This window comes from Ctenopharyngodon idella, chromosome 19 (genome assembly GCF_019924925.1).
Source record: "Ctenopharyngodon idella isolate HZGC_01 chromosome 19, HZGC01, whole genome shotgun sequence".
Taxonomy (NCBI): Eukaryota; Metazoa; Chordata; class Actinopteri; order Cypriniformes; family Xenocyprididae; genus Ctenopharyngodon; species Ctenopharyngodon idella.
In genome coordinates, this window is record NC_067238.1 from 3158766 (window position 1) to 3181124 (window position 22359).

General features: G+C 37.1%; 1 protein-coding gene across 6 annotated transcripts in view; it reads right to left on the reverse strand.

Moving 5' to 3' along the window:
• Nucleotides 1–13659: 13659 nt before the first annotated feature.
• Nucleotides 13660–22359, reverse strand: part of phactr4a (phosphatase and actin regulator 4a) — a 56366-nt gene continuing 47666 nt past the window's right edge. For all 6 annotated transcript variants that reach the window (XM_051872786.1, XM_051872785.1, XM_051872784.1 and 3 more), the window contains 8 exons: nt 21676–22171; nt 20751–20998; nt 19089–19245; nt 18954–19009; nt 18782–18843; nt 18052–18189; nt 17619–17695; nt 13660–15525 (listed from right to left, as the gene is read on the reverse strand). In XM_051872786.1, coding sequence (XP_051728746.1) covers nt 15510–15525; nt 17619–17695; nt 18052–18189; nt 18782–18843; nt 18954–19009; nt 19089–19245; nt 20751–20998; nt 21676–22171 — 1250 coding nt within the window. In that variant the 3' untranslated portion in view covers nt 13660–15509. The remainder of the gene's footprint in view (nt 15526–17618; nt 17696–18051; nt 18190–18781; nt 18844–18953; nt 19010–19088; nt 19246–20750; nt 20999–21675; nt 22172–22359) is intronic.

Below are 22359 nucleotides of genomic sequence, written 5' to 3' on the forward strand. Positions count from 1 at the left end.
TGAAATCATGTTTCCTCAAATGTTTGTTCAACATTGAGATCCAGAAAAGGACGAAGACTGTCATAATGGGAATTAGACAACGCATCAATTTTTGGTCAAGATCTTAAGTATTGACAATGCAAGAGGTGAGCACTCTGTAAAGTCTCCTCCAGCACATCCCAAAGACTTTCAATTAATTTAAGGTCTGGATTCAGGTGCCAATTCATGTGTGAAAATGATTCATCATGCTCCTTCCTAACCATTCTTTCACAATTTGAACCTGATGAATCTTGACATTGTCATCCTGGAATATAGCCATGATGTGTCTTCCTACATTGTTTAAGAAATGAAAAGCTACACACTTCATCAATTAGGGTTAAAAGAACTGTTGCCAAACATATAACATGCTAGAAACATAATCACTGCAATAATGATCCAATCATAGACTCTTAAGCGTGTGCCTGTTTAAATCCAAACAGTGATTTGTTTTTTTTTTTGTGTTTTTTTGTTTTGTTTTTTGGCTGGGCAGTGTATATAACTGCCTTTTAATTTTAGAATGTTGGTTCCTCACATGAGGATAATCATAGGAGGTCCATGACATCTAAAAGATTGAAAACCCCCGCTATAGGCAAAGGCAAATACTAATTGTATCGCTGGTGAAGTAGCCTACTGTAAACTTAACCTTAATCAAAATTTTGATATGACAGAAATCGAGTATTTAATACAAAATAATTATTTTATGTTATAGTACAGCGTTAAAATGTAAATATTAGCCTAATATTTACGTTTTAATTTCTTCATTTACAGATGTTGAAGAGAATATGAAATATGTCCATAAAAACCTGAAACACTCTTGGTCCGGATATGAACTGTGATCCGCATTGCGAGTGTTGTTAAAATCATTGCGGTGTTCAGCGCAGAAGTGTGTACATGTGAAATGTTTTTTACAGACAGTTTCCGTACATGTTTATAGGCAGCCAAATGCATGTTAAGGAACGCAAACATCGCATCAACAGCGCTTGAACAAATGACAGAGATGAATTAAAAGACCTGAAACATTTGAATTCTCCGGTGTAATCCAGAATACAGTGCTGTGATTGGAGTGAACCAGTTTCTTCTCATTAGTAATCAGGGTTGCCAGGTTTTCATAACAAAACCCACCCAATTGCTCCTCAGAACTAGCCCAAAACTAGCCCAATCGCATTTCAGGGGGGTCTCACGGTAAAATTCGCGGCAACAGTGTAAAAGTAGCCAAATTCTGCGGGACTTGGCAACACTGCGCCAGAGGCGGAGCGTTACCATTAGCCGTTATGCTTTTTTGGCTAAAGGTTGCAGGCTTGCGTTCCAGTGGCTTTGACTGGGTGATTGCTGACAGTGAGCAGGTGAGCAGAAGGAGGGATGATGGGGAATGTAGTTCGGAGGAGGTGACAGAGCTGGTGACTGACAGTTTTAACTGAAAGCAACTTGCACTGACATATCTTAAAATATGTTAGTGCCATTGTTTTGTCTCTCTCTCTCTCTCTCTCTCTCTCTTTTTTTTCCAAAGCACATTTTAAAAAGATACTTAAATGTCCTAATTGAATTAAGGCCTAATCCTGGTTTAATGTGAAACGGGCCCAAAAGTCTGGAATATGCTATACTGTATAAAATTATTTACTGGTTTCAGTATAAAGTAAACTGGTTGCCTTAAAATTTTGAGTTCACTGAAACTCAAAATCTGAGTTAGCAAAGACAGACACTTTGTTGATCCAACTAATATTTTATTCTAAAATTTAAAGATTATTTAACTTAGATTTTGTTGTCATAGCTTAAATATTGAGTTAAATATTGCAAAGGTAACAAGCAATCATTCAAATTTAAGTTCACTCAACTTTAATACTCAACTATAAATCCATAATTTTAAAGCATTAGTGAGAGTGCAGAAATCAAGTTGCAGTAAGACTCAGGAGATATGATTGTAAACAGCTACAATGCTCAGCCCTGCAACATTTTATTAAATGGGGGTAGATATAATGCTTTAATTAACACTTTTCATAATTAGCTAAGTTGTAAACAAACTAAAAGTAAAAAAAAAAAAAAAAAGTTCCATATGTAATATTTCTTATGCAAAGATGTTAGCAAACCATATTAGTGGATATTTGCATCAAAGTGTTAAAGGACACACACCTCTTTAAATGTAAAATCAGGGTGGAAATGGCCTTTTATTTTTATATCTTGACAGTTTTTTATGTAAAAATCCTACTAACTTTATAAGTGCACCTCCGTAAATAATAAAAATAATAATAAAAAAATACAAATCATGACCCTTTTATTGCTGCCATCTGTTAACCATTTATTAGACACATACAATATGGCTCTGTAAAGGGTTGTTTTTGCAGCAAATTTCAGATGTTCAGACATACTATGAGATGTCTGAATCATAGCCTGCAGTTATGCTATAAAATACAGTGAGAAATATTCCTTATGGCATGTGAGTAATGGCCTGAGACCATGTAAAATATCACCACACGTTCTTCAGTAGATCAAAAATCTTTAGAGTCTTAACTGAGCAGACGATACACATTTTGCTACAATATACCTTTATGAAGTTATATAATGTCTTACTCCTATCGCTGGTCTTACATAAGTAGCCTACATGTACACATACTTAAAAGGTCATTATCAGTCTAAAGGTTTGTATCAGTATGTCACCTGTCACAAATATTATGTTAAACAATGTATTGTCCTCAAACAATGCTATCAAATGGCTTCAGAAGATTTGCAACTCCTTTTGTATGCCATGAAAAAGTCAAATCATATTAATTTGGAATGCTAAGTAAAGGAAATATTTTTATTGGGTTAATTGTTCCTTTAAGGTTTTCAAATAAATATGTGACCACAGATTTGCTTTAGCATTTGTGTTTTAACAATTATTACTCAAACTCCCAGGTGTATGACTGCCTCTGTGCTTTATATGAATTATTTGCCAAACTAAACTCCTGAGGCTGGACTGAGAAAATGAAACAAATTACTGAGGGGAAATCTTGCCAGTCCAGCATATTCTAATGAGTCTCACATCAGTGACTATGTGGATTCCCCACAGAATCAGGAAGCCTTCAGAGACCCAATAATGACTGCTTCACTGCCTCTGCAGACCTCATTTCCCCTTAACAGTGACATGCTTTCCAAATAACTGAAAAGCCTGTGTACTAACTTATCTATATCTGTGAAACATTAACATGTAACAGAAAGAAGACTTAACTGCCACAATGCCTTGGTGTTGTGTGGGTGCTGAGGGATTCCGAGGGTTTTTTAAGGAATTGCTATAGTTGCTATAGTGTTCTGGATGGTAACAAGCTAGTTGCTTACTGGAGTCTACAGCTGTATCTAAAACTGTCTACTATACGTTCATGCACTATTCCATACATAACGCCATTAATATATTCCACTTGAAGCAGTGAATGAAAACGACACTGAGTGTGCCATCTTCTGACAAGATGCAAGAATTCATGTGCCGCAACCATCACAGTGCAGGGGTATATTCTATAGCAAGTTGTTGAGTGTACATCGGTTGTACACTCATTATTGTGGTGCGTTATGGGATTGTATGGGTGCACTTTATAATGACCACTATGGCTTCAGTAACCACAACTATAAGGAAGTAAGGGCGTGATTTCGGGCACAGCCAGGGTATTCTAGACTCTTGGTCCTTCCTTTGATGTAAGTCTCTTTTTAGTCTATTGTGTTGTTCTCTAAGTGAAAATTGTCCAGTTGCTTAGAAAAGGAATAGCACACCTTTCCTCACCAAGCTGCACTTAACTTGTACATTTGATGAATCATTCATGGTTGTAAAACATGTCAAGTTAAATGCAGCAGTTTCATAAATCCCCAACCCTAAGTATGAGCAATTTGTTTGTCTGAAGATATCATAGCAATACTCTTTTCACAGGCATGCTTACCATCCATGATTAATAATTCTGCAGCTAAAAAATAATATGGAGGTTACATAGATAAAGTGAGTAGTATTCAGCTGGTCATGTAATTTCAACATGTCAACCTAGAAGTACAGTAATCTTTATTCCATGGGAGTGTACATAATTTTAAACAGATTTCTCAAATTTATTGTTCATTTTAAAATGTGTACATTCAAGTAACTCTATAAAACCAAAAACTCACATAATAATAAAGCAATACACAACAAGAGGCAATGCATTACAGCCATTTTTGTTTAATAAAAAATGTTGACTTGTGGTTGAATTATTGATAATTAGCATGCAATCAGGCCACAGCACGAAGGTAAGTGCATTATTTTTCAATAATTTTACAATCCGGAGTCAATTATAGTGGAGTCTGCTTATATCACGGTTACAACACCTCAGATACCTTTTACATGTATTTTGTTTTTCAAGACATTTTCAGTTTTTTGTCTATAACGCTCTTATGCCCTACCAGCAAATAGGTAAGTTTAACTAATTCAAAAATAACATTAATATCTTGCTACTGAGAAGTAAGGTAGCTCTTTAAAAGTGAAATGAAATGATTGATAATTATGATAAAGTTGCGGGCAGCTTTATTTTTATTTTTTTGTCTCTGTGTGTGCAAGTGTCTGTAAATGTGTGTGTGTGTGTGTGTGTGTGTGTGTGTGTGTGCATGGTTGAAAGACAGAGCAGAGATATTTTTTTAAATGGTCATTTTGTCGTGTTTGTCATGTTTACTTCAGTGTCTTTGTAGTTTTTGGTTCTTTTGCTGTGGTGGGCTGCAAGGGTCTTTGAAATAAATGAAATAATTTGGAGAAGTGATATAGAACTGTAATTGTGGTCAAGACCTGCCTGGAACTTCTTTAGATGTGCATTCACTGAAAAAAACAATAACCACACAACTTAGAACGCTGGTCAACTGGTCAGAATTAGGCATTCAACAGCCCTGTGGGTGGTATAAAAAAAAAAAGAAGGAAAAAAAAAACTCTTAAGTAGTTTCCTTTCATATGTTCACTCGGAGCTGCATCAGTCGCTACTGGAACACCTTTTGGTGTGACAATTGTCTGAAGCCCGTACAGAATCACATCAATTCAGATGGTACAAGCACCGCCCACTGAGGCATTGCGTATAGGGCAAGCGGCAACCTCCCCCAGTTTCTCTTGAAGCCAATACGGAAGTAACTTAAACTGCGATTAATCAACTGGCCGCTAGGGACAGGCTCCAAAAGAGAGCAGAATCTCATTGAGTCCCATGTTAAAATGGCCATCTTTACAGCAGAAAAAAACATGTTTACAGCCTGGATCAATGTGTGGTTTTGGTCTATACAGCTAATTTTGCCCTTCATGACAACTCTGAGGGGGGTGAATTTTTTTTCTAACTCATCCGTTTAAATTATATTAAGCCTTAAAGTTCTGCATAATTAAGGGCGTGGTCACTTGAGTGACAGGTTTGCCGCTGCTGTCTGTGAGCCGTCATGTTATCTCAGCTAATTCCAGCTGCTGAATTTGGCATCTCTGCCGTGTTTGTGCTTTTTTTTCGGGATTATTTTATACAATTATAAAATAATAACATATACAATTATAAAATAATATGGCTTGCTGCGTTAATGGTCGAGACTCGAGATAGATGTGCATCTGTGTACATGTGCACGCATGCGGAAGATAAACAGAACACACAATTTTGGATCGTGGCATTGGCTAAAAGTTTTGTTCCTGAGTCTGAGATTTACTACAGTGACAATGGTGGGAGGATATAAAACTCCGACAGCACTGCTGCATTTTTAAAAAATTATACTTTGGACGCAGACTCATTTGTTTGTGAGATATATACGATACAGTTTTACAACATAAACGCTGCTCAGGTTGCATAATTTCTTGAAGAACAATGATAAAGAGCAGATCATTCAGAAGAAATGTGATGCAAACAATGGATAATATATCGATATTTCAAGGATTTAACATTTTTGTGGACAAAAAGTACTGTTTTTTGTTTTTCAGTGGACACTCATGGACATTTTACCCAAGTGCAATGGATTGGATTCATCTCGCGATCTCTTTTTCATTATAAAGGTATGAAGTCCCGTTTGATTTTTCATGTTGTTATTTGCACACCCAACAAAAATTGCAATTACTGGTGCTGGAGCATCTAAATCGTAAAAAAGACAGTATATTGACAGTAAACATTTAGAACTTTCAAATGATATAACTTATCTTTATTAATATTTTAGATAGTATTTAAGATAGATAGATAGCTTCTTAGCCTGATAACATGATCACGTCGAGCTAGGCGGGCATGGTTTCAGTAACCAGGCATCTCAGTTCCAACCACGTCCCGCCTCTTTGCAATTTTCAGTTATCTGGGAGTGACGCGCTGCTAAGATGGCACTGCTAATCTACGGGTGACGTCACGGACACTACGTTAACTAACTGCTGGATTTCCTTACTTAAGCCCGGCCATCACACACTACATCTGGCTCTCTCTCTACATTTCACGATACCTTGGTATACCACTGTGCAGTCTTTGTAGTATTTCGGACCTCATATTTCGGGGAATTATGATTCTGTCATCATAAAGCACAAGGTCCTGGAAAATTGACAAGTGATGGCGTGCACTGTAGTATGATTTTATGGCTTGTGGGACATTAGCAGCATACCTGGGCCAGCCATCGGTCACGTACTGCCTGACCATTTGTAGCTCGAAATCCATCTCTGTCTCTCTTTTCACAGATTCCAGCTTTGTGGTAGAGATTGGCCATGCACCACTCACTGCATTCTCATAAGCTTCCACTTCTTGCACTAATTCTGAGACCACTGAAGAGATGGTTGACTGAGGGTGTCGTGAAAGCGTATCAGCGACCACCAGTTGTTTGCCGGGTACATATTGTGCAACAGGATTATAACGCATCATCCGCAGTAACAGCCTTTGACATCTCAAGGGAACTGAATCAAGATCCTTGGCATTGATCAATGGAATCAGTGGTTTATGGTCGGTTTGCAGGATGAAACTTTCCAATCCATACAGGAACCTTGAGAATTTTTCACAGGACCACACAGCCGCCAGGCACTCCTTTTCGATCTGGGCATATCTTTTTTCAGCATCGGTCAACACCCTGGAACAGTAGGCCACTGGTTTCAGCTGTCCGTCATGGTCCTGCAGCAAAACGCCCCCCGGACCATAGCTGCTTGCATCTGCGCTGACGACTGTGGGCTTTGTGACATCATAGAATGCTAGTACGGGAGCTTCTGTAATTAGACACTTTACATTTTCAAAGGCCTCCTCTTGCACAGATCCCCAGTACCATACTGCATCTCTCTTCAACAGCCCGTTGAGAGGTCGAATAACCTCAGAGAGATGAGGAACATACCTGCCCAGGTAATGAATCATTCCTAGCATTCTCCTTAGGTCTGAGATGTTCTTCGGCTTTTCAAGATGCGTGATAGCTTCGATTTTGGCTGTGTCTGGGTGTATGCCCTCCTTGTCTATGACATGTCCCAGGTAGCTGAGCTGACTCTGCCGTAACAGGCACTTTTCCTTGTTCAGCTTTAGACCAGCCCGGTCAATGGCTTCCAGAGCCCTCTGCAGTCGCTGCTCGTGTTCCTCTGGAGTGTTGCTAAATACTAAGATATCGTCCATGAAAACTGCAACTCCTTCCAGGTCTTTGAGGATCTTTGACATTTCCCGTTGGAAGATTTTGTGTGCGCTGGTGATCCCGAACGGTAGCCTGCGGAAAAAATATCTTCCAAAAGGAGTAATGAACATTGTTAGTTTAGCACAGTCCATATCCAGTCGCAGCTGCCAGAAGCCACTAGCTGCATCCAGAAGTGAAAAAACTTGGGCATGTGCTAGTCTAGGAAGGATGTCGTCAACCGTTGGCAGCACAAATTTCTCTCTTTTTACAGCTTTATTTAGTTGTTTTAGATCAACACAAATTCTGATTTGCCCTGTTTTCTTTGGAACGGCCACCATAGGGGCGCACCACTCAGTACGCTCAGTTCTCTCCTTAATGACACCGCATTGTACCATTCTCTCTAGCTCCGCCTTGACCTTTCAAAGCAAGGGCACGGACACCCGTCTTGCAGTGTGCACACTGTATGGTACAGCATCCTCTTTCAGGCAGATTTTAATGGGTTTTGTCTTTACTAGTCCCAGTTCCGAAAAGGAAATAGGTTGAAGCTCTTCCAGCATCTTAACTAAACCCATTGCACTTGCTGTATCTCGACCAAGGAGATTGTTTACATGGGGACCAGTCACCACGAACGCTTCAAAACTATACTGCTTATCTTTAAAGGTAGTCATAGCTCTGAACTGTCCTCTGCAGTGCAATGTACCCCTGGGCTCTCAAGTTTCACATTAACCTTGCTAAGTTGTGACTTGTACTTCAAAACAGAGAAGGTTTTATCAGAAATGACACTTATGTCCGCACCTGTATCAATTTTAAAGTCTATGTTTGTGCCATGAATCGGGAGTGTGACCATCCATGCTCCACTTTTATCATCAATGTGAGTTAACTCACCCAGGAAATGCGTTACGTTGTTGCCCTCTTGTGGTTTGCTGACATCATGGATTTCTCGGGTTCTACAAACTGCAGCGAAATGACCCTTTTTCCTGCATTTGCGGCACTCAGCACTTTTTGCTGTACAAATTTCCCCTTTTCCATGATTTCTTCCGCATCTTTTGCATTTCCACTCATTTACATGCTCCGTCTGATTTCGTTTCCAGTCACGGTGCTGTCTGCCTCTCTCGCTATAGTGGGGTTTTCTTTCCTGGCGCCGGCCACCTCGCTGATTTGAGCACTAATGCTGGCAGCCTGTTCATTAACGTGTCCACGGACTTGTTCCGACTGCCTCACGAGCTCTACGGCGTTTCTGAGAGTCAAGTCGGGCATTAACTGAAGCTTTTGTGACGGTTTTCTGTCCAGAATCCCAATCACGAGTCTGTCGCGAATATTTTCGTCTTTGGCAGCACTGAAGTCACATGTGTTTGCTAGCTCATGGAGGCTACGGATATATTCCTCGGCCATTTCACCTGGCTTTTGAGCCCTCATGTGGAATTGTGCACGCTCGTGAATAACGTTAACTTTCGGTACAAAGTAGTCATCGAGCTTCCTGATTACAGTATCATAGTCCTCTCTTTCTTCCTCCCCGAACGTAAATGTCTGATACACATGTTCAGCTTCTTTTCCCATCGAATAAAGCAGCGTACAGACCTGAACTTCAGCCTCTTCTTTGTCCAGTTTGGTGGCTATCCTGTAACGGCGAAATCTCTGACGCCATTCAGGCCAACGTTCGGGGTGACCAAAGTCAAAACTGTCCGGGGGCTGAAACTTTGCCATGGTGTTAACGGCGCTCCACTTCTGACACCATGTGATGTTTTAATAAATCAACATCATTCTTTAACGTGTGTGCTTTATTAACACCAGAGCTTTGGTGGAACACACGAGCAAAAGTGACTACTCATCATGAATACTGGCATACTGTGTTGCTTCAATTACTTTAACACTGCAACTAAACTCTTAGCAAGCACTTGGTCGCCACCTAATGGATAAGGGACATATTACGTATAACAACATTAAACTGTTTTATATCACACTACAAATAAAGCTTATCCGTCAGTTTGACAGAATGAGCTGTCAATTTTTCTTTCATGTTTTATTTTCAGACATCATGAGAATAACGTAAGGCTTGGTATTTTAACGTAACATGTTATAACAAGAATATCTATGGCAAGAGCTCTTTTCAGTCGCTGCTTTCTATCCTCGTGATTATTTTCTTTTGTCCCTTTGCACGCTGTAATAGTATGAAAAAGGACAACATATACTGCACATTTGTGGTCTGTTCTCCCGATATAATTTACGATATATCCCATTAATAGTTCACTGGAATGCACGAAGAGTCTCTCGTTTTTCTCCACAAAGCCTCACGTCTCTTTCCAGGTTTGTTTTCACAGGTAAATACAATTTATTATTTGTAAAAAGGATGGAAATCACTTTGAAATAGTATCACGCAATGCTTAAGTTCATGAACATTTTTTTATTAAGGCAACATATATTATATAATATAGATATATATCACTATAGTTGTATTTAACCCGTCCGTTATGGCCTGTTGAAAGTACCTTGTTGATGTTTTTACACTATTAAATGTCCTTTTAATGTTGGTTGAAGGGTGAGTAGGATAATGTCATCTCATTGTACCCAGTTTAAAAAAAAAAAAAAAAAAAAACGTATAATTGCGTTCATAGAGCGAGTCTTTCACTGACTGTTTACAGTTTAACGGAAGTTACACCCATAATTCGCGCAAAGCGTCATGGGGTGTGGGAATAAGGTGGATAGGGTTAATCTGTCTGTGCGGATAATAGGGATATGGTCTATGGGTGGGTAAATATATGGTTTTTTCAGATCTTTCGATCTAATGGCTAGTGCAATGTAACTATATAGGCCTAAAGTTTGAATAATCAATTTAATAATGTGAGATAGGAAAACACCTCACCACAGCTGACACAGAGGAACGACATCGCTATAAAACTATTTTTTTTCCAGCTTATAAAAAATAAAAACATTGACAACCAATCAGAATCCACCCGAGTTTAAAGAGCTTGATCATTCAGAGTGGTAGACGACATAACTGCAGTGCGTAATAATGTTATTGTGCGTTGATGTGGACTTTATTTTAATTATTGTTATTGTTCTTGGTGTGTACGGGCTGTAGGCTGTTTATGGTTGCCAAGCAACTTAACAACATGGATTAATTTACTGAATGTGCAGTCACGATGCATTTATCTGCATTTTACAAGCGGCTCATACGGCATTTTGAGTCAAAAAAATAAAATAAATAAATATAAATATTTATAACAAATTTTTATATATGTATTTGCACAAAACCAATTGCTATTCTGTTTTGAATGAAGAAACTTTCCCACGTCTAGTCAAATCAAGTTTAGGTTTTCTGATTTTTTTGTGAATGTTGTCTAGACAGTTGGAAATGAAACCCAAAAGGAGCCGCCCGCCTTCACGCTAAAATCAGTCAACAGAACAACTGATTATATAAACCTAATTCTCTGTCATTCAAGGATATGGGAATATGAAACTTTTCTTTTCCCTTTTCTGTTTCCTTTTGTCTTCACATTCTTTCATTTTCTCCTTTATATTTTATGCTCTCTTGCAATGCCTCTGTATTTCACATGAGGAATTAATCAGACGGCATGTCAAGCACTCCACTGGTACATCAGGCTTCACACTTCAGTGTAATAAAGAGCAGAAGAGGCACTTTAATGAGTCTTCTTAAAGTCATACCTCTCAATCGATCCTGTGTATGTAGTAAAGCACATGATATCAGTACAGCAGCAGTGACCAAGGATGTGATGACTCATTAACAGATGAAAGGTGAGGGTATATTGCCATGACAGTGTAATAATATAACCTGTAAACCCCTTAACATTCATTTATTTATATCTTTCAGTGCCCTTAAACTAAACTGTCAAACCGAGATGCATGCCGGTTAGAAATGTATGGCAGGCCCTTTTAGCATGAAATACCACCGGCTCTACTAGTCATAATTTAGTTTTGATTAGTCAAAATTCCAATTCCAGATATCTATTCTGCAATTTTGACTTGTCGTAATTGGATTTAAGATATGTACAACATGATTATGACTAGTCACGATATGCATTGAAAATTCATTTTGACTAGTTATAATATACATTCGAGATACAATGCGATTTTGACTAGTCATAGTCTTCCATTGGAAAATATTTCCTGATATCTACAAACTAGTTTTGACTAGACTTATCTATTATTGATTTTGTTCTATACATAATTCTAACTAGAGATAATGTCAAATTACAATTTTACTATAGTCTGTCAAACCAGGCCATAATCTTTTTAAACTCAGCCTTCACCTTTTTATGACTGGGTCTGCCTTGATTCTGAAGTATCATACTTGTCCGTCATGCATTTTATATTGTAAATATACTATGTAAATAAATTTATGGATAGTCATATCATAGTTTTAGAAGCCAATTCCACATGCCATGTCAGTGGGAGAATATGACTAGTCAAAATAGCATTGTAGATATCTTGAATGTATATATCACTAGTCAAAATAACAATGTTATATCATCAGTGCATATTATGACTAGTCATATCACCTTGCATTTATATTAATTCCAATTATGATGAGTCAAAGAATAGATATCTGGAATTGGAATTTTGACTAGTCAAAACTAAATTACGACTAGGTGGGACTTAATTGGGTAGCGTGGTTTGCTAAATTTGTGATCTCATGTGTGACAAATTCTTCCACCTTCGTGCCACTAAACACCATCAGAGAATAGATGTCGTTGCAAGAGAGAAGTCATTTTGATTAAAGATTACAAGAGCTAATGCTTTATATTAAAAGAAAAAAAAAAAATCATTTATAATAAATACCATAATAATTGAAAATAAAATGTCAATTTTGATTTGATGGTGACTTCAACTGTGGGAAATGTGTGCAGAAGACAGATAAAGGGATAGAGACAGTGTGTGGATGAGAGAGTGCAGTGCTGGAGTTGAAGAGGTGTTCGGAGAGCAGTGGAAAGCCATTTAAAATTCATGATACAAGAAAACTTTAAAATGTCATGATGGGTGGGCTGTTCATAAACATATCAATAAGGAAGCCACAATGGCATCCCTCTTTGCAAGCTTATTAATTAACATTTCAAAAGCTTTTGAGTGCTCATAAAAAGATAGATTTAACTGAGATGAAACCACAGCAGACAGACATGATTGTTGATACTTAACAGGTTTAAAGACAAGATGCTACAAGAATAAAGATGGTTGTTGATCACTTTTGCAAAATAGTTTAAAACGCACATATATGTCATATTTAAGAAAATCTTGCTCAGAAAGGAAAACAATGAAAGGTAATGGTAAAAAAAAAAAAAAAAAAAAAAAAACCAAGACTAGTAATTTTGAGCAAATCTATACTGCCCTCTACAGGTTCCAAATAAATTATGAATGCAGTCGGCACATAGTACAATATCAGGTACCAGATGGTAATACCATGGTACTTTGAGATTTTATATATACAGTCAAACCAAAAATTATTCAGATATTTTTTTATATATTTTTACTAGTGGATCCAGGTCACTATAGTTCATTTATGTAAGTGAGGATAGGAAAATAAAATAAACTGACATATTTTACACAAAAATTCTTCATACAGTGGACTACCAGTAAAATTGATAAAAATTAAGATAATTTTTTTTTTTTTTCTGACAGTTTATTCTTGTCATATTTTATTACAATTTTTTAAACTATAGTGAATAAACTGTAATAATGAATGAAATGTTCAAGGTGTCTGAATAAATGTTTTGACTATATCTGATTATATATATATATATATATATATATATATATAAACACACTAAAAAAAAAATTATACTTTGATATCTGTATCTTAATAGCGATGATTCTCATTCCATAGCAATTCCAAACTAAATGTACATATGTTTCAAAACCCGACATGGAGAGAAAGAAGGAGAGAGAGAGAGAGAGAGAGAGAGAATTTTCTGACATATTTGTTGGTGTTAGTGAACACATTAATGAGGCATCCAAGGAACACTGATATGTCCCATGCATCAGTAGACTGGGTTGTCTTATGTAAAATAATAATAATAATAATAATAATAATAATAATAATAATAATAATGAAATAATAAATAATAATAAAAATGAACCAAATGATACTCACAGTTTAGGTTTTAATTAATGGTGAAGTGAATGTACATGTATTACGTGAAAGACCTTTTTAAAATATCTTTACATAAAAAATTAACTATACAGCTGTTCTGTATCGGATCATTATATCACTTAACCTGTAGCCATACTGTTTGCACCTTATAAAACAGGATAGTGTAATACTATAATTACAATTAAAACAAATTTTTGATGACAGGAAGACGAGATATACAATCAATCTACAGCATGTCTCTATACAGTGCACAGGCCCTCTGGTGGCCTACAAAACAAAGTGTACCATAAAACCAGCAGTGACATGTACCAGTCAAAAATGTATGTACCAGTCAAAAATGCACCAAGATTATTATTTTTTTTTACAAAGACTCCATGATGTAACATCAACCATTTTGTTTTAATTTGTTCAATATACAATGAACTATATCAGGGGTGGCTAACCCTGGTCCTGGAGAGGATAACCCTGGTCCAGGGTTAGCCACCCCTGAACTATATCATCATCTACAGCTGAATCTTGTGAAATCTGTCAACAACATGTCCAGGTCATATTTCACCCCAATACAAAAAAAAAAAAGAAAAAAAAAAAACCACCATCCTCAAACAAAAAAGAAATAAGAAAAGCTTTGACTAAAGAAAATGAAGCTTGAGATCATTAAAATTTTTGGCATTGTGAGAAAAAACGAAAAAACAAAACAAAAATCTCATTCTCATTATGGTAATGTATGGAAAAGTTTATTTTTTTTTTTTAACTAATTTTAATGCATGCTAATATGAAAAAGTATTGTATTACAGTATTTTACTTTAATAAAGTTAAAAAAAAAATAAAAAAAATTACAGTAACAAGAATTATCATTGAGAATGTGCATTGAGAAAAAAAGTAGAAAAAAGTTCCAACACATTATAATAAGAATATTTTTTTGGGAGGAAAAACATGCCTAAATGTCATGAAAATAATATCACAATGCTAAAAATCTTAGTGGTTTAGAGGCTTAATTTTCTTCATGCCAAAAATGTCTTTTTCTTATGATTTTTTGGGTAAAATATTGCAAGTTTTTATGGGATTAACCTTGAAATATCTAAAGCGAAGTGCTGTGTTGTTAAAAAGAGAAGAAAAATATTAAAGAAGTGTGTGTGAAAAAGTAAAAATTATGGTAATTTACAGTAAAATGCACAGAAAGTGACACCGTGTGCTGACGTCCTGAGAATGTCAAAGATGTGCTTTCAGATCAACACACATGAGTGTGCGTTCAGGGTGAGAAACAGTGTTATATGCCGACTTTCTTCTGTATTACTCTAAGGTCAGGCTATAAAAAGTAATTCTGTACCAGTGTTAAGGCATAAGTGGACAGCATATATCATTAAACACACATACGTACATACAGTCTCTCACAATCACTCACCACTAAAACAGTTTGTCACCAGTGTCATAATTTCTATAAAAGTATTATTGTTTGGGTACACATGCCTATTCTTGATCACAGAAATGTGTGTACCATAAAGACAATTAAACACACCCAATCCACACAGTTCTGCGTCCCCCTTTTCCCTGAAATACTCCAACAAAGTGGTCCGGCCATGAGAATCATGGGAACTCTGCAGAGGGCTGGCACTTTAAACCTGCTCCCCAAAAGTGTGTGAAGTATCAAGTACCAGCATCCTGCACACACGCACATCACTTCCTCCTCCTTTTCATTCTAGAGCACTGAACGGCTGGCCTGGGCACTCATCAGTATACGCTGGAGGATCATGGGAAACAGGACGCTGGAGTGAGATGGAGGCTTTTAGCTGCAGTTATAGGGGCAGCTTTTATCTGTCTAGGGTTTCCTCTTCAGGGATGCTGATTATGGCCGATGAAACCTGCAAAAGGAATTGAAAGAAGAAATTATATTTTTGTTATGCACATTCAGTCTAGGTGATGGTTCATGCTACTTAATGATGATAAAACCCAAATCATTCAATTTGGGCCAAAAGAGCACCCAGATGAAGACTCTATCGACCTCGAGCATGTCTTACTTCTGACGTTAAAGATCTAGGATTTCACCTAGATACTAGTCTTAAATTAGACAAACAAATCAACACCATAGCTAGTACCAGTTTTTATCATATTCGCCGGTTAGCCAAAGTCAAACCTTTCTTAAGCAGGAAAAGTTTTGAAACTGTTATTCATGCTTTTATCTCAACACAACTTGACTACTGTAATTCTTTTTATTCCGGATAACCTCTTTTTCCATCTCTCGTCTTCAAATGGTCCAAAATGCGGCTGCCTGTCTACTCTCAGATAGCCATAAATGAGACCATATTACACCAATCTTACGTTCTTTGCACTTGCTGCCAGTCCGATATCGTATTGATTACAAGATTCTGTTATTTGTCTATAAAGCTCTCAACAATTTAGCTCCTAAATATCTCTCCGACTTGATTGTTACGTACAATCCTTCCAGATCACTCGGATCCCAAAATGGTTGTTTTTTGTTGGTACCACAATCTCACCTGCCTTTGCAGTAGCTTTTTTCTTGCGATTTTAATTCTTTGTAATTTATGTTTCTTGCATTGATTTTCTTATTTTCTTTATTTTTTTTAACTTTATGTACAGCACTTTGGTCAACTTAGGTTGATATTAAATATGCTTTATAAATAAAAATTTAAATAAATTGGAGACAATGATCATGCAGATTATCTTACAATTATAGACTTTGTACAGAAAAAAAGGAAGTCTGGGAATAAAATGGTGGCCACCCCTTAAACTCAATCAATCAGCTCCGCATTTCTCCATTTCTCACTTTATTTAATAAAAAAATCTTCTATATGTATACTACCATTTAAAAGTTTGGGGTCAGTACGATATTTAAAAAAAAAAATGAAATTAATACATTTATTCAGCAACGATGCATTAAATTAATCAAAAAATAACAGTAAAGGCATTTATAGTGTCATAATAGATATCTATTTCAAATAAATGCTGTTCTTTTGAACTTTTATTTTTCAAAGAATCGTGAAAAAAAAAAGTATCAGGTTCCACAAAAAATATTGATAAATGTTGCTTGAGCAGCAAATCAGCATATTCAAATTGTAATGATATTTCACAATACTGTTTTTACTGTATTTTTGATCAAATAAATGCAGCTTTGATGAGCATGAGAGACTTCTTACAAAAACATTAAAAAAATCTTACCGACCTAAACTTTTAAATGGTTCTCTAGATACAGATACAAATGTAGATCCCATGTGGATATTCTGAATTAGGTGTCTATAAAGCCGCGTTTCCACCGCAGGAACTAGGGACTTTGGGGTGGTACTCTGCGTGTTTCAACCGCAGGAACCAGGGTCTGAATAAAGTTCCGGGTAAAAATTCTCCCCTCAAAAAGTACCTGCTTGCGAGTTAGTACTTTTTCAAAGTTCAGGAACTTTTGGGGGTGGGACTTGGGCACTGAACATGCTGATTGGTTGAGTTCATGCTGCATTTTGATTGGTTGACTCCACGCAGCATTTTATTTCAACCATCGTTTTTTTAAAGTCTATTGCAGTGCGTGCAGTAAGAGTTGTTTGCTTTTCGAGTCAACAGTGGAGTTTAAAAAATTTGACTGATGGACTAACGACGTGGTTCAGGCTTTATTAAGCTTATATGCAGAGGACGAAATCCAAGGGGAACTGGAAAGTCGTGCGCAGTTCTACGTCACCGGACTTATCTTCACGGTACTTTGGACTGCTATGGAAATGCAATCAGCAAAATTGTTCCAGGTAATTTCGGTGGAAACGAGGCTTTAGATCCAGAAAGTAATATAGGCATATGCCGTCTTGAAACATATTTATGCATATTTATGGTTATTCAGGTTTTAGCAACTGGGTTTATGTGAAGAATTTGACCAAATTCCAGTTAATATCTGAATATTCTTGTGTGTGTAAACATGATCATTTATTCCAATTACAAAAAAGTGTTGAAAGTGTCAGACCTGGTGTATATCCTGCTGTCCTCATGAACTTCCATTTCTGAGCTCTTATACTCATTCAACTCTTTTCTTATGGCCGCCTAGAGGAGAACAAATAACACAAGAGTAAAGAGAAAGAAAAAAACTAAACACTCAGAATACCACTGGTTGGGTTGAGTTATAGAACTACATCTTATTGATGATGTTATGTGGTCAAATCAACATAAAATTCCAAGCCTTTAAAGTTGGTTGATGTTTGAAAAACAGCATCTTTCAATGTCATTGTGCCTTTTTAAATAAGATTTGTTTGGCAAAGAGGTCTTGGTTTTTAAGACTGCAGACATTTTCAATTATGTGCAAATGTTTTTATGTAACTACAATTTACATAAGATAAAACTGAAATGATCTTATATCGGCCACCACAAGGGGGCAGATGAGACCAGTAATTCAGTCAAACCTTGTCAGCAGGTGTAAGTTTGGTCCAGGGTTTGTCAGCACGCCGGTCATAGTCTTGAGCATGAGTGCACTCCACATACTCATGGAAACGCAGGATTTTTCTGGCCTGGAGCTCAGCTACCGTGGGCCTCTGTGACAACTGCAAATATAAAGACAACAATATTTGCTTTCATGCTTTTACAAGATTATGATTAGCACCTACTTGCACCTCACTCAAAATATTCTTGCCACTATTAGAAGCGGCGCGTAACTGTTCATGTAACTTGGCTAGTTGTAGTTTTTGTCCACTATGCATTGATAGTTAAAAATTCAAAAGTGATTATTGAACTATTATTAAACTTGTTTTATTTTAATATTTATATTACATTTTAAATTATATTTTGAAACTCTAACAGAGCTGCTTTTATTCTTGAAAATAATAAGAAAGGTAAATTAAATGAGTGAAATTTAATTATAATTTTAAATTACTGCTGATTTTTATAACTTGAACCAAACAGAAAATTTTATACAGTACCATTCAAAAGTTTGGGGTTAGTACTTTTTTTTTTTTTTTCTTTTAAAAGAAACTGATACTTAATTTCATAATATTACTTTTACGTTTTTTGATCAACTAAATGCAGCCTTGCAGCATAAGGTACTTATATTTCATTCAAACTAATTACAAACATTTAAGCCTTTAGAGGTTTTACATGACAAACAAAATTAGTCAAGTAATTTATGTCCCTCCAAACCTTTCTGGTCAGCCTGCGCTTGATTTCGCTCCTTTCTGCCCGTCGGTCCGCTTCATTCTTGGCTGAAACAGAAGAACATGCAGATATTAAGAAAATCTTTATTGGAAGCAACAAAAAATTGCAACTACCACAAATGCTACAGAAGGACTAGAACACAAGGGGTGTAACTGACCTAGTAGGATATTTCTCTGCTCAAGTTCTTGTGCTGTGGGTCTCTGACTCAACCTCCTGTGAGAACAAAATACACACAGTGTTAGTGTGGAAAGGACAAAGACCCCATGAAACCACCCTGAACACACAGGCAGACCTTGTGAGGGTGGTGCCGATCTTGTTGCGGAGAGCTTCCCACTGCTCTTTGTTGGTCCAGGTGGTGTCGTCCTGTTCCTGAGACTGCTCTTTCTCCTGCTGACGCTCCAGCTTTAGTGCCAGAGTATCCTTTCGCTTCACACGACTCGCAAGACCACCTATCGAGATACACCCATAATCCTCATTAGGTGTTATGTGTGAACAAAGTTGTAACATTGTACTGATGTTATGCGGGAACAAAGTTGTAACATTCATGATCGAATACATACATGGTTAAAATGCTCTGACATAAGAAATCTGTTAGCAACGAGTTTGACACTATATGATAGAGCTGCACGATTAATCGTAAAAAGATTGCGATCTCGATTCAAGCACCCACGTTATCCTACTTTATTAATGACAATGATTCTCCCGCGTCTATTAAACCTTTGAACGTTCAAATCTGTGTTCGTGCTGCCAGAGCCAGAGAGAGACGTTTTGTATCACACATTAGTTATTTCTGTGTTACAAATATTCACATTATCACAGAAGATACTGAGATATAAGTTTTAAGTTAGTATTAAACACCAATGTCTACGATAGCGATCAAAATAGAGCAAACTACCTTTTGAAACGAACTTAGCACGTCAAATAATGGTTGTATCAATTCCACTAGGTGGCGACAACTGACTGTTAAAAAATGTATTTGTCATTGAATCGTTCATTCAAAAGATTTGTTCAAAAACACTGATTCATCCAGCAATGAAACAAGTATTTATTAATTAGTCATTGAATTCATTCAAAACCATTTTTTAAATAATTAATTCAAACATTTTCAAGCAATTAGAGTCAGCAATTTATATTTTGTCAGAACCTCTAGTAAATTACATGTTATTTTGCTTGGTTGTATATTCAGAATCGTGGGAGAATAGTGATTTGAAACCAAAAAATTGTGATTCTCATTTTATACAGAATCGTGCAGCTCTACTATATGAATATAATTTCCACCAAGGATGGTTAAAAATACACTACTATTATAGCCATTACTCCAGTTGTTAGTGTCACATGATCCTCCAGAAATCATTCTAAATGCCTGTTCACACACAATAACTACAACAACAAGATAGGGTTTGTGTAGCGTAGTAATAAGATAGTGTTCTAAAAAAATCGCTCTAAATGTAAAATAATAGAGTCCATATCACAACTATAACAATAATGACACAGAGGATCAATATCGTCAGAATCACTTTCAGAATGTGTTTTGTTTTTCTCTCCAGCTGATGAACGATTAAAAACACTGAAAGCCAATCAGAATCCATTCTGCTTTAAAAAGCTTAAGGCTCAAGCATTTAAAGCAGCAGACAACAAAACTGCAGCGCACGCTTATAATAAACAGAACAGTATCATGCGTTGGTGTGAATGCTAATGTAGTTACTGTTATAGTTATTGTTCTTGGTGTGAACAGGCCTTAATATTATGATTTGCTGCTCAAGAAATATTTATTTATTACTGTCAATGTTCAAAACAGTTGTGCTGCTTTATACTTTTGTGAAAATGTGATTCATTTTTTTTTTAAAATAGTATACTGGTAATATTATACATATGCACATATTAGGGCAGGACAGGTGCAACATTCCTAAATCACTCTCATTTGACTGGTCAGACAAAATTAAAAGTATCCTACTTGTGGGAATATCCTCCTCATCATCATCTTCCTCATCATCATCTCTGTAATGGATGGGTCCGTCAGAATCGCTCTCCTCCTCGTCCTCACTGTTTCCAGGTCCTGCATCCTCAGGAATGACTGTGACTCGTGGGTCTCCCACCAGACCGCGTCGGCTGCGTGGCTCCAGTTCCGGCTGTCGTGTGGGCCGAGGGGCAGGACGCAGCTTCTGTAGCTCTTCTTCAATGTCAAAATCATCATCCTCAGGCCTAAACAATATAAAATCATAAAGAAACAGTGAGCATATGAATGGTGTGGGGTAGTAGTATTGAGGTACAGAAATAGAATAGTCGAATGTAAAATAACACAATAGTCTTGACTCTTAACTCTATAAATTAAATATCGATTAATCCTTGTTGAAGCTAACAAAGTAATTATTCAAGAGCAGTGAGTGATTTTGTCTTTGTCTTTTGTTGTTCGATTAACATTAATGACACAGTCAGCAGCATGCATAATAGGCTGTTGTCACTTTAAGACCTAGTGCACGAATCCAATACAATAATACACAACCCATTTCAATACACGTCAACTGTTTACGTTCACATACGACATTACCAACTGTGCTTATGAGGATACTCGCAAAGTGGGATATTTTTTACATAATTTTGTGTGTATCTGTCTGTTCAAGTGCAAAAAGACGCGAAAAAGAACTCAGTTTGTCTTCATGGGCTTGAATGGTTTAAAATCATTTGAATTTTTAAAATGACTTGAAAAGGTATACGCAAAATACGCAAGACTTAAAAATTGTACAAATGACAAAATTTTGTGACAGCTGTCACGAAACTGTCCTAAATGTCTTTCACACTGGCTCGGGCGATTGGGCAGTCCCTATTGTTGAGCCTTGTAATATTTCTTTCTAGGGTATAAAAAGTACAAGTACACTCACAGTCGCAGAGGTTCGATAGTGACAGGAAGTGAGTATCGCCCCCCTCCTGGAGCCTCAGCGAGAAAGTCTGGAGGTAATTCAAAGAGAAGTGAGTGAGCTCGCTGGGATCCTTCTGGGTTGGGCTGGACTGGGCCTGGACTGTTTAAGGCTCTCTGGATGCGAATGTGCAGAGGTAAGGGCGGCTGGGAGGGTGGTTCTGTGGTGGGGCTGGGTGGGTCCACTTGGGGGACTTCAGGAATTGGATGGGAGTGAGGAGGGGATGGCGGGATATGGGTTGGTGGAGGAGTGAATACTTCAGAGTTTGAGTTTCTGCTGTCATCTGATTGGGCAGGAGGCGGGGCAGACGCAGGGGCTGGGACAGAGGTAGGGCCTGGGGGAGGAGGCTCAGGCTGATTGGCTGAGGAGTCGTCCGAGTGGCGTTTGGTCACAGGAGTCATCCTCTTTGGGGGAACGGGAGGAGATCGCTTGACTGGAACCGGGACTTGAGAGGAATCCACTGTAGAGAAAAAGTAAAATCAAAATGAACATCACAGAGAAAAGAGTGTTATAAAGCATATGTGACAACAATAAATTAGTTTGTACGAAAGTGCCAAGCTAGGATGTTATCAGCTTAGATATTGATTCGCATGCCATGGAATTAATCAATCAGGTATTAGTACAGGATGTTTAATTAATACAGGATTT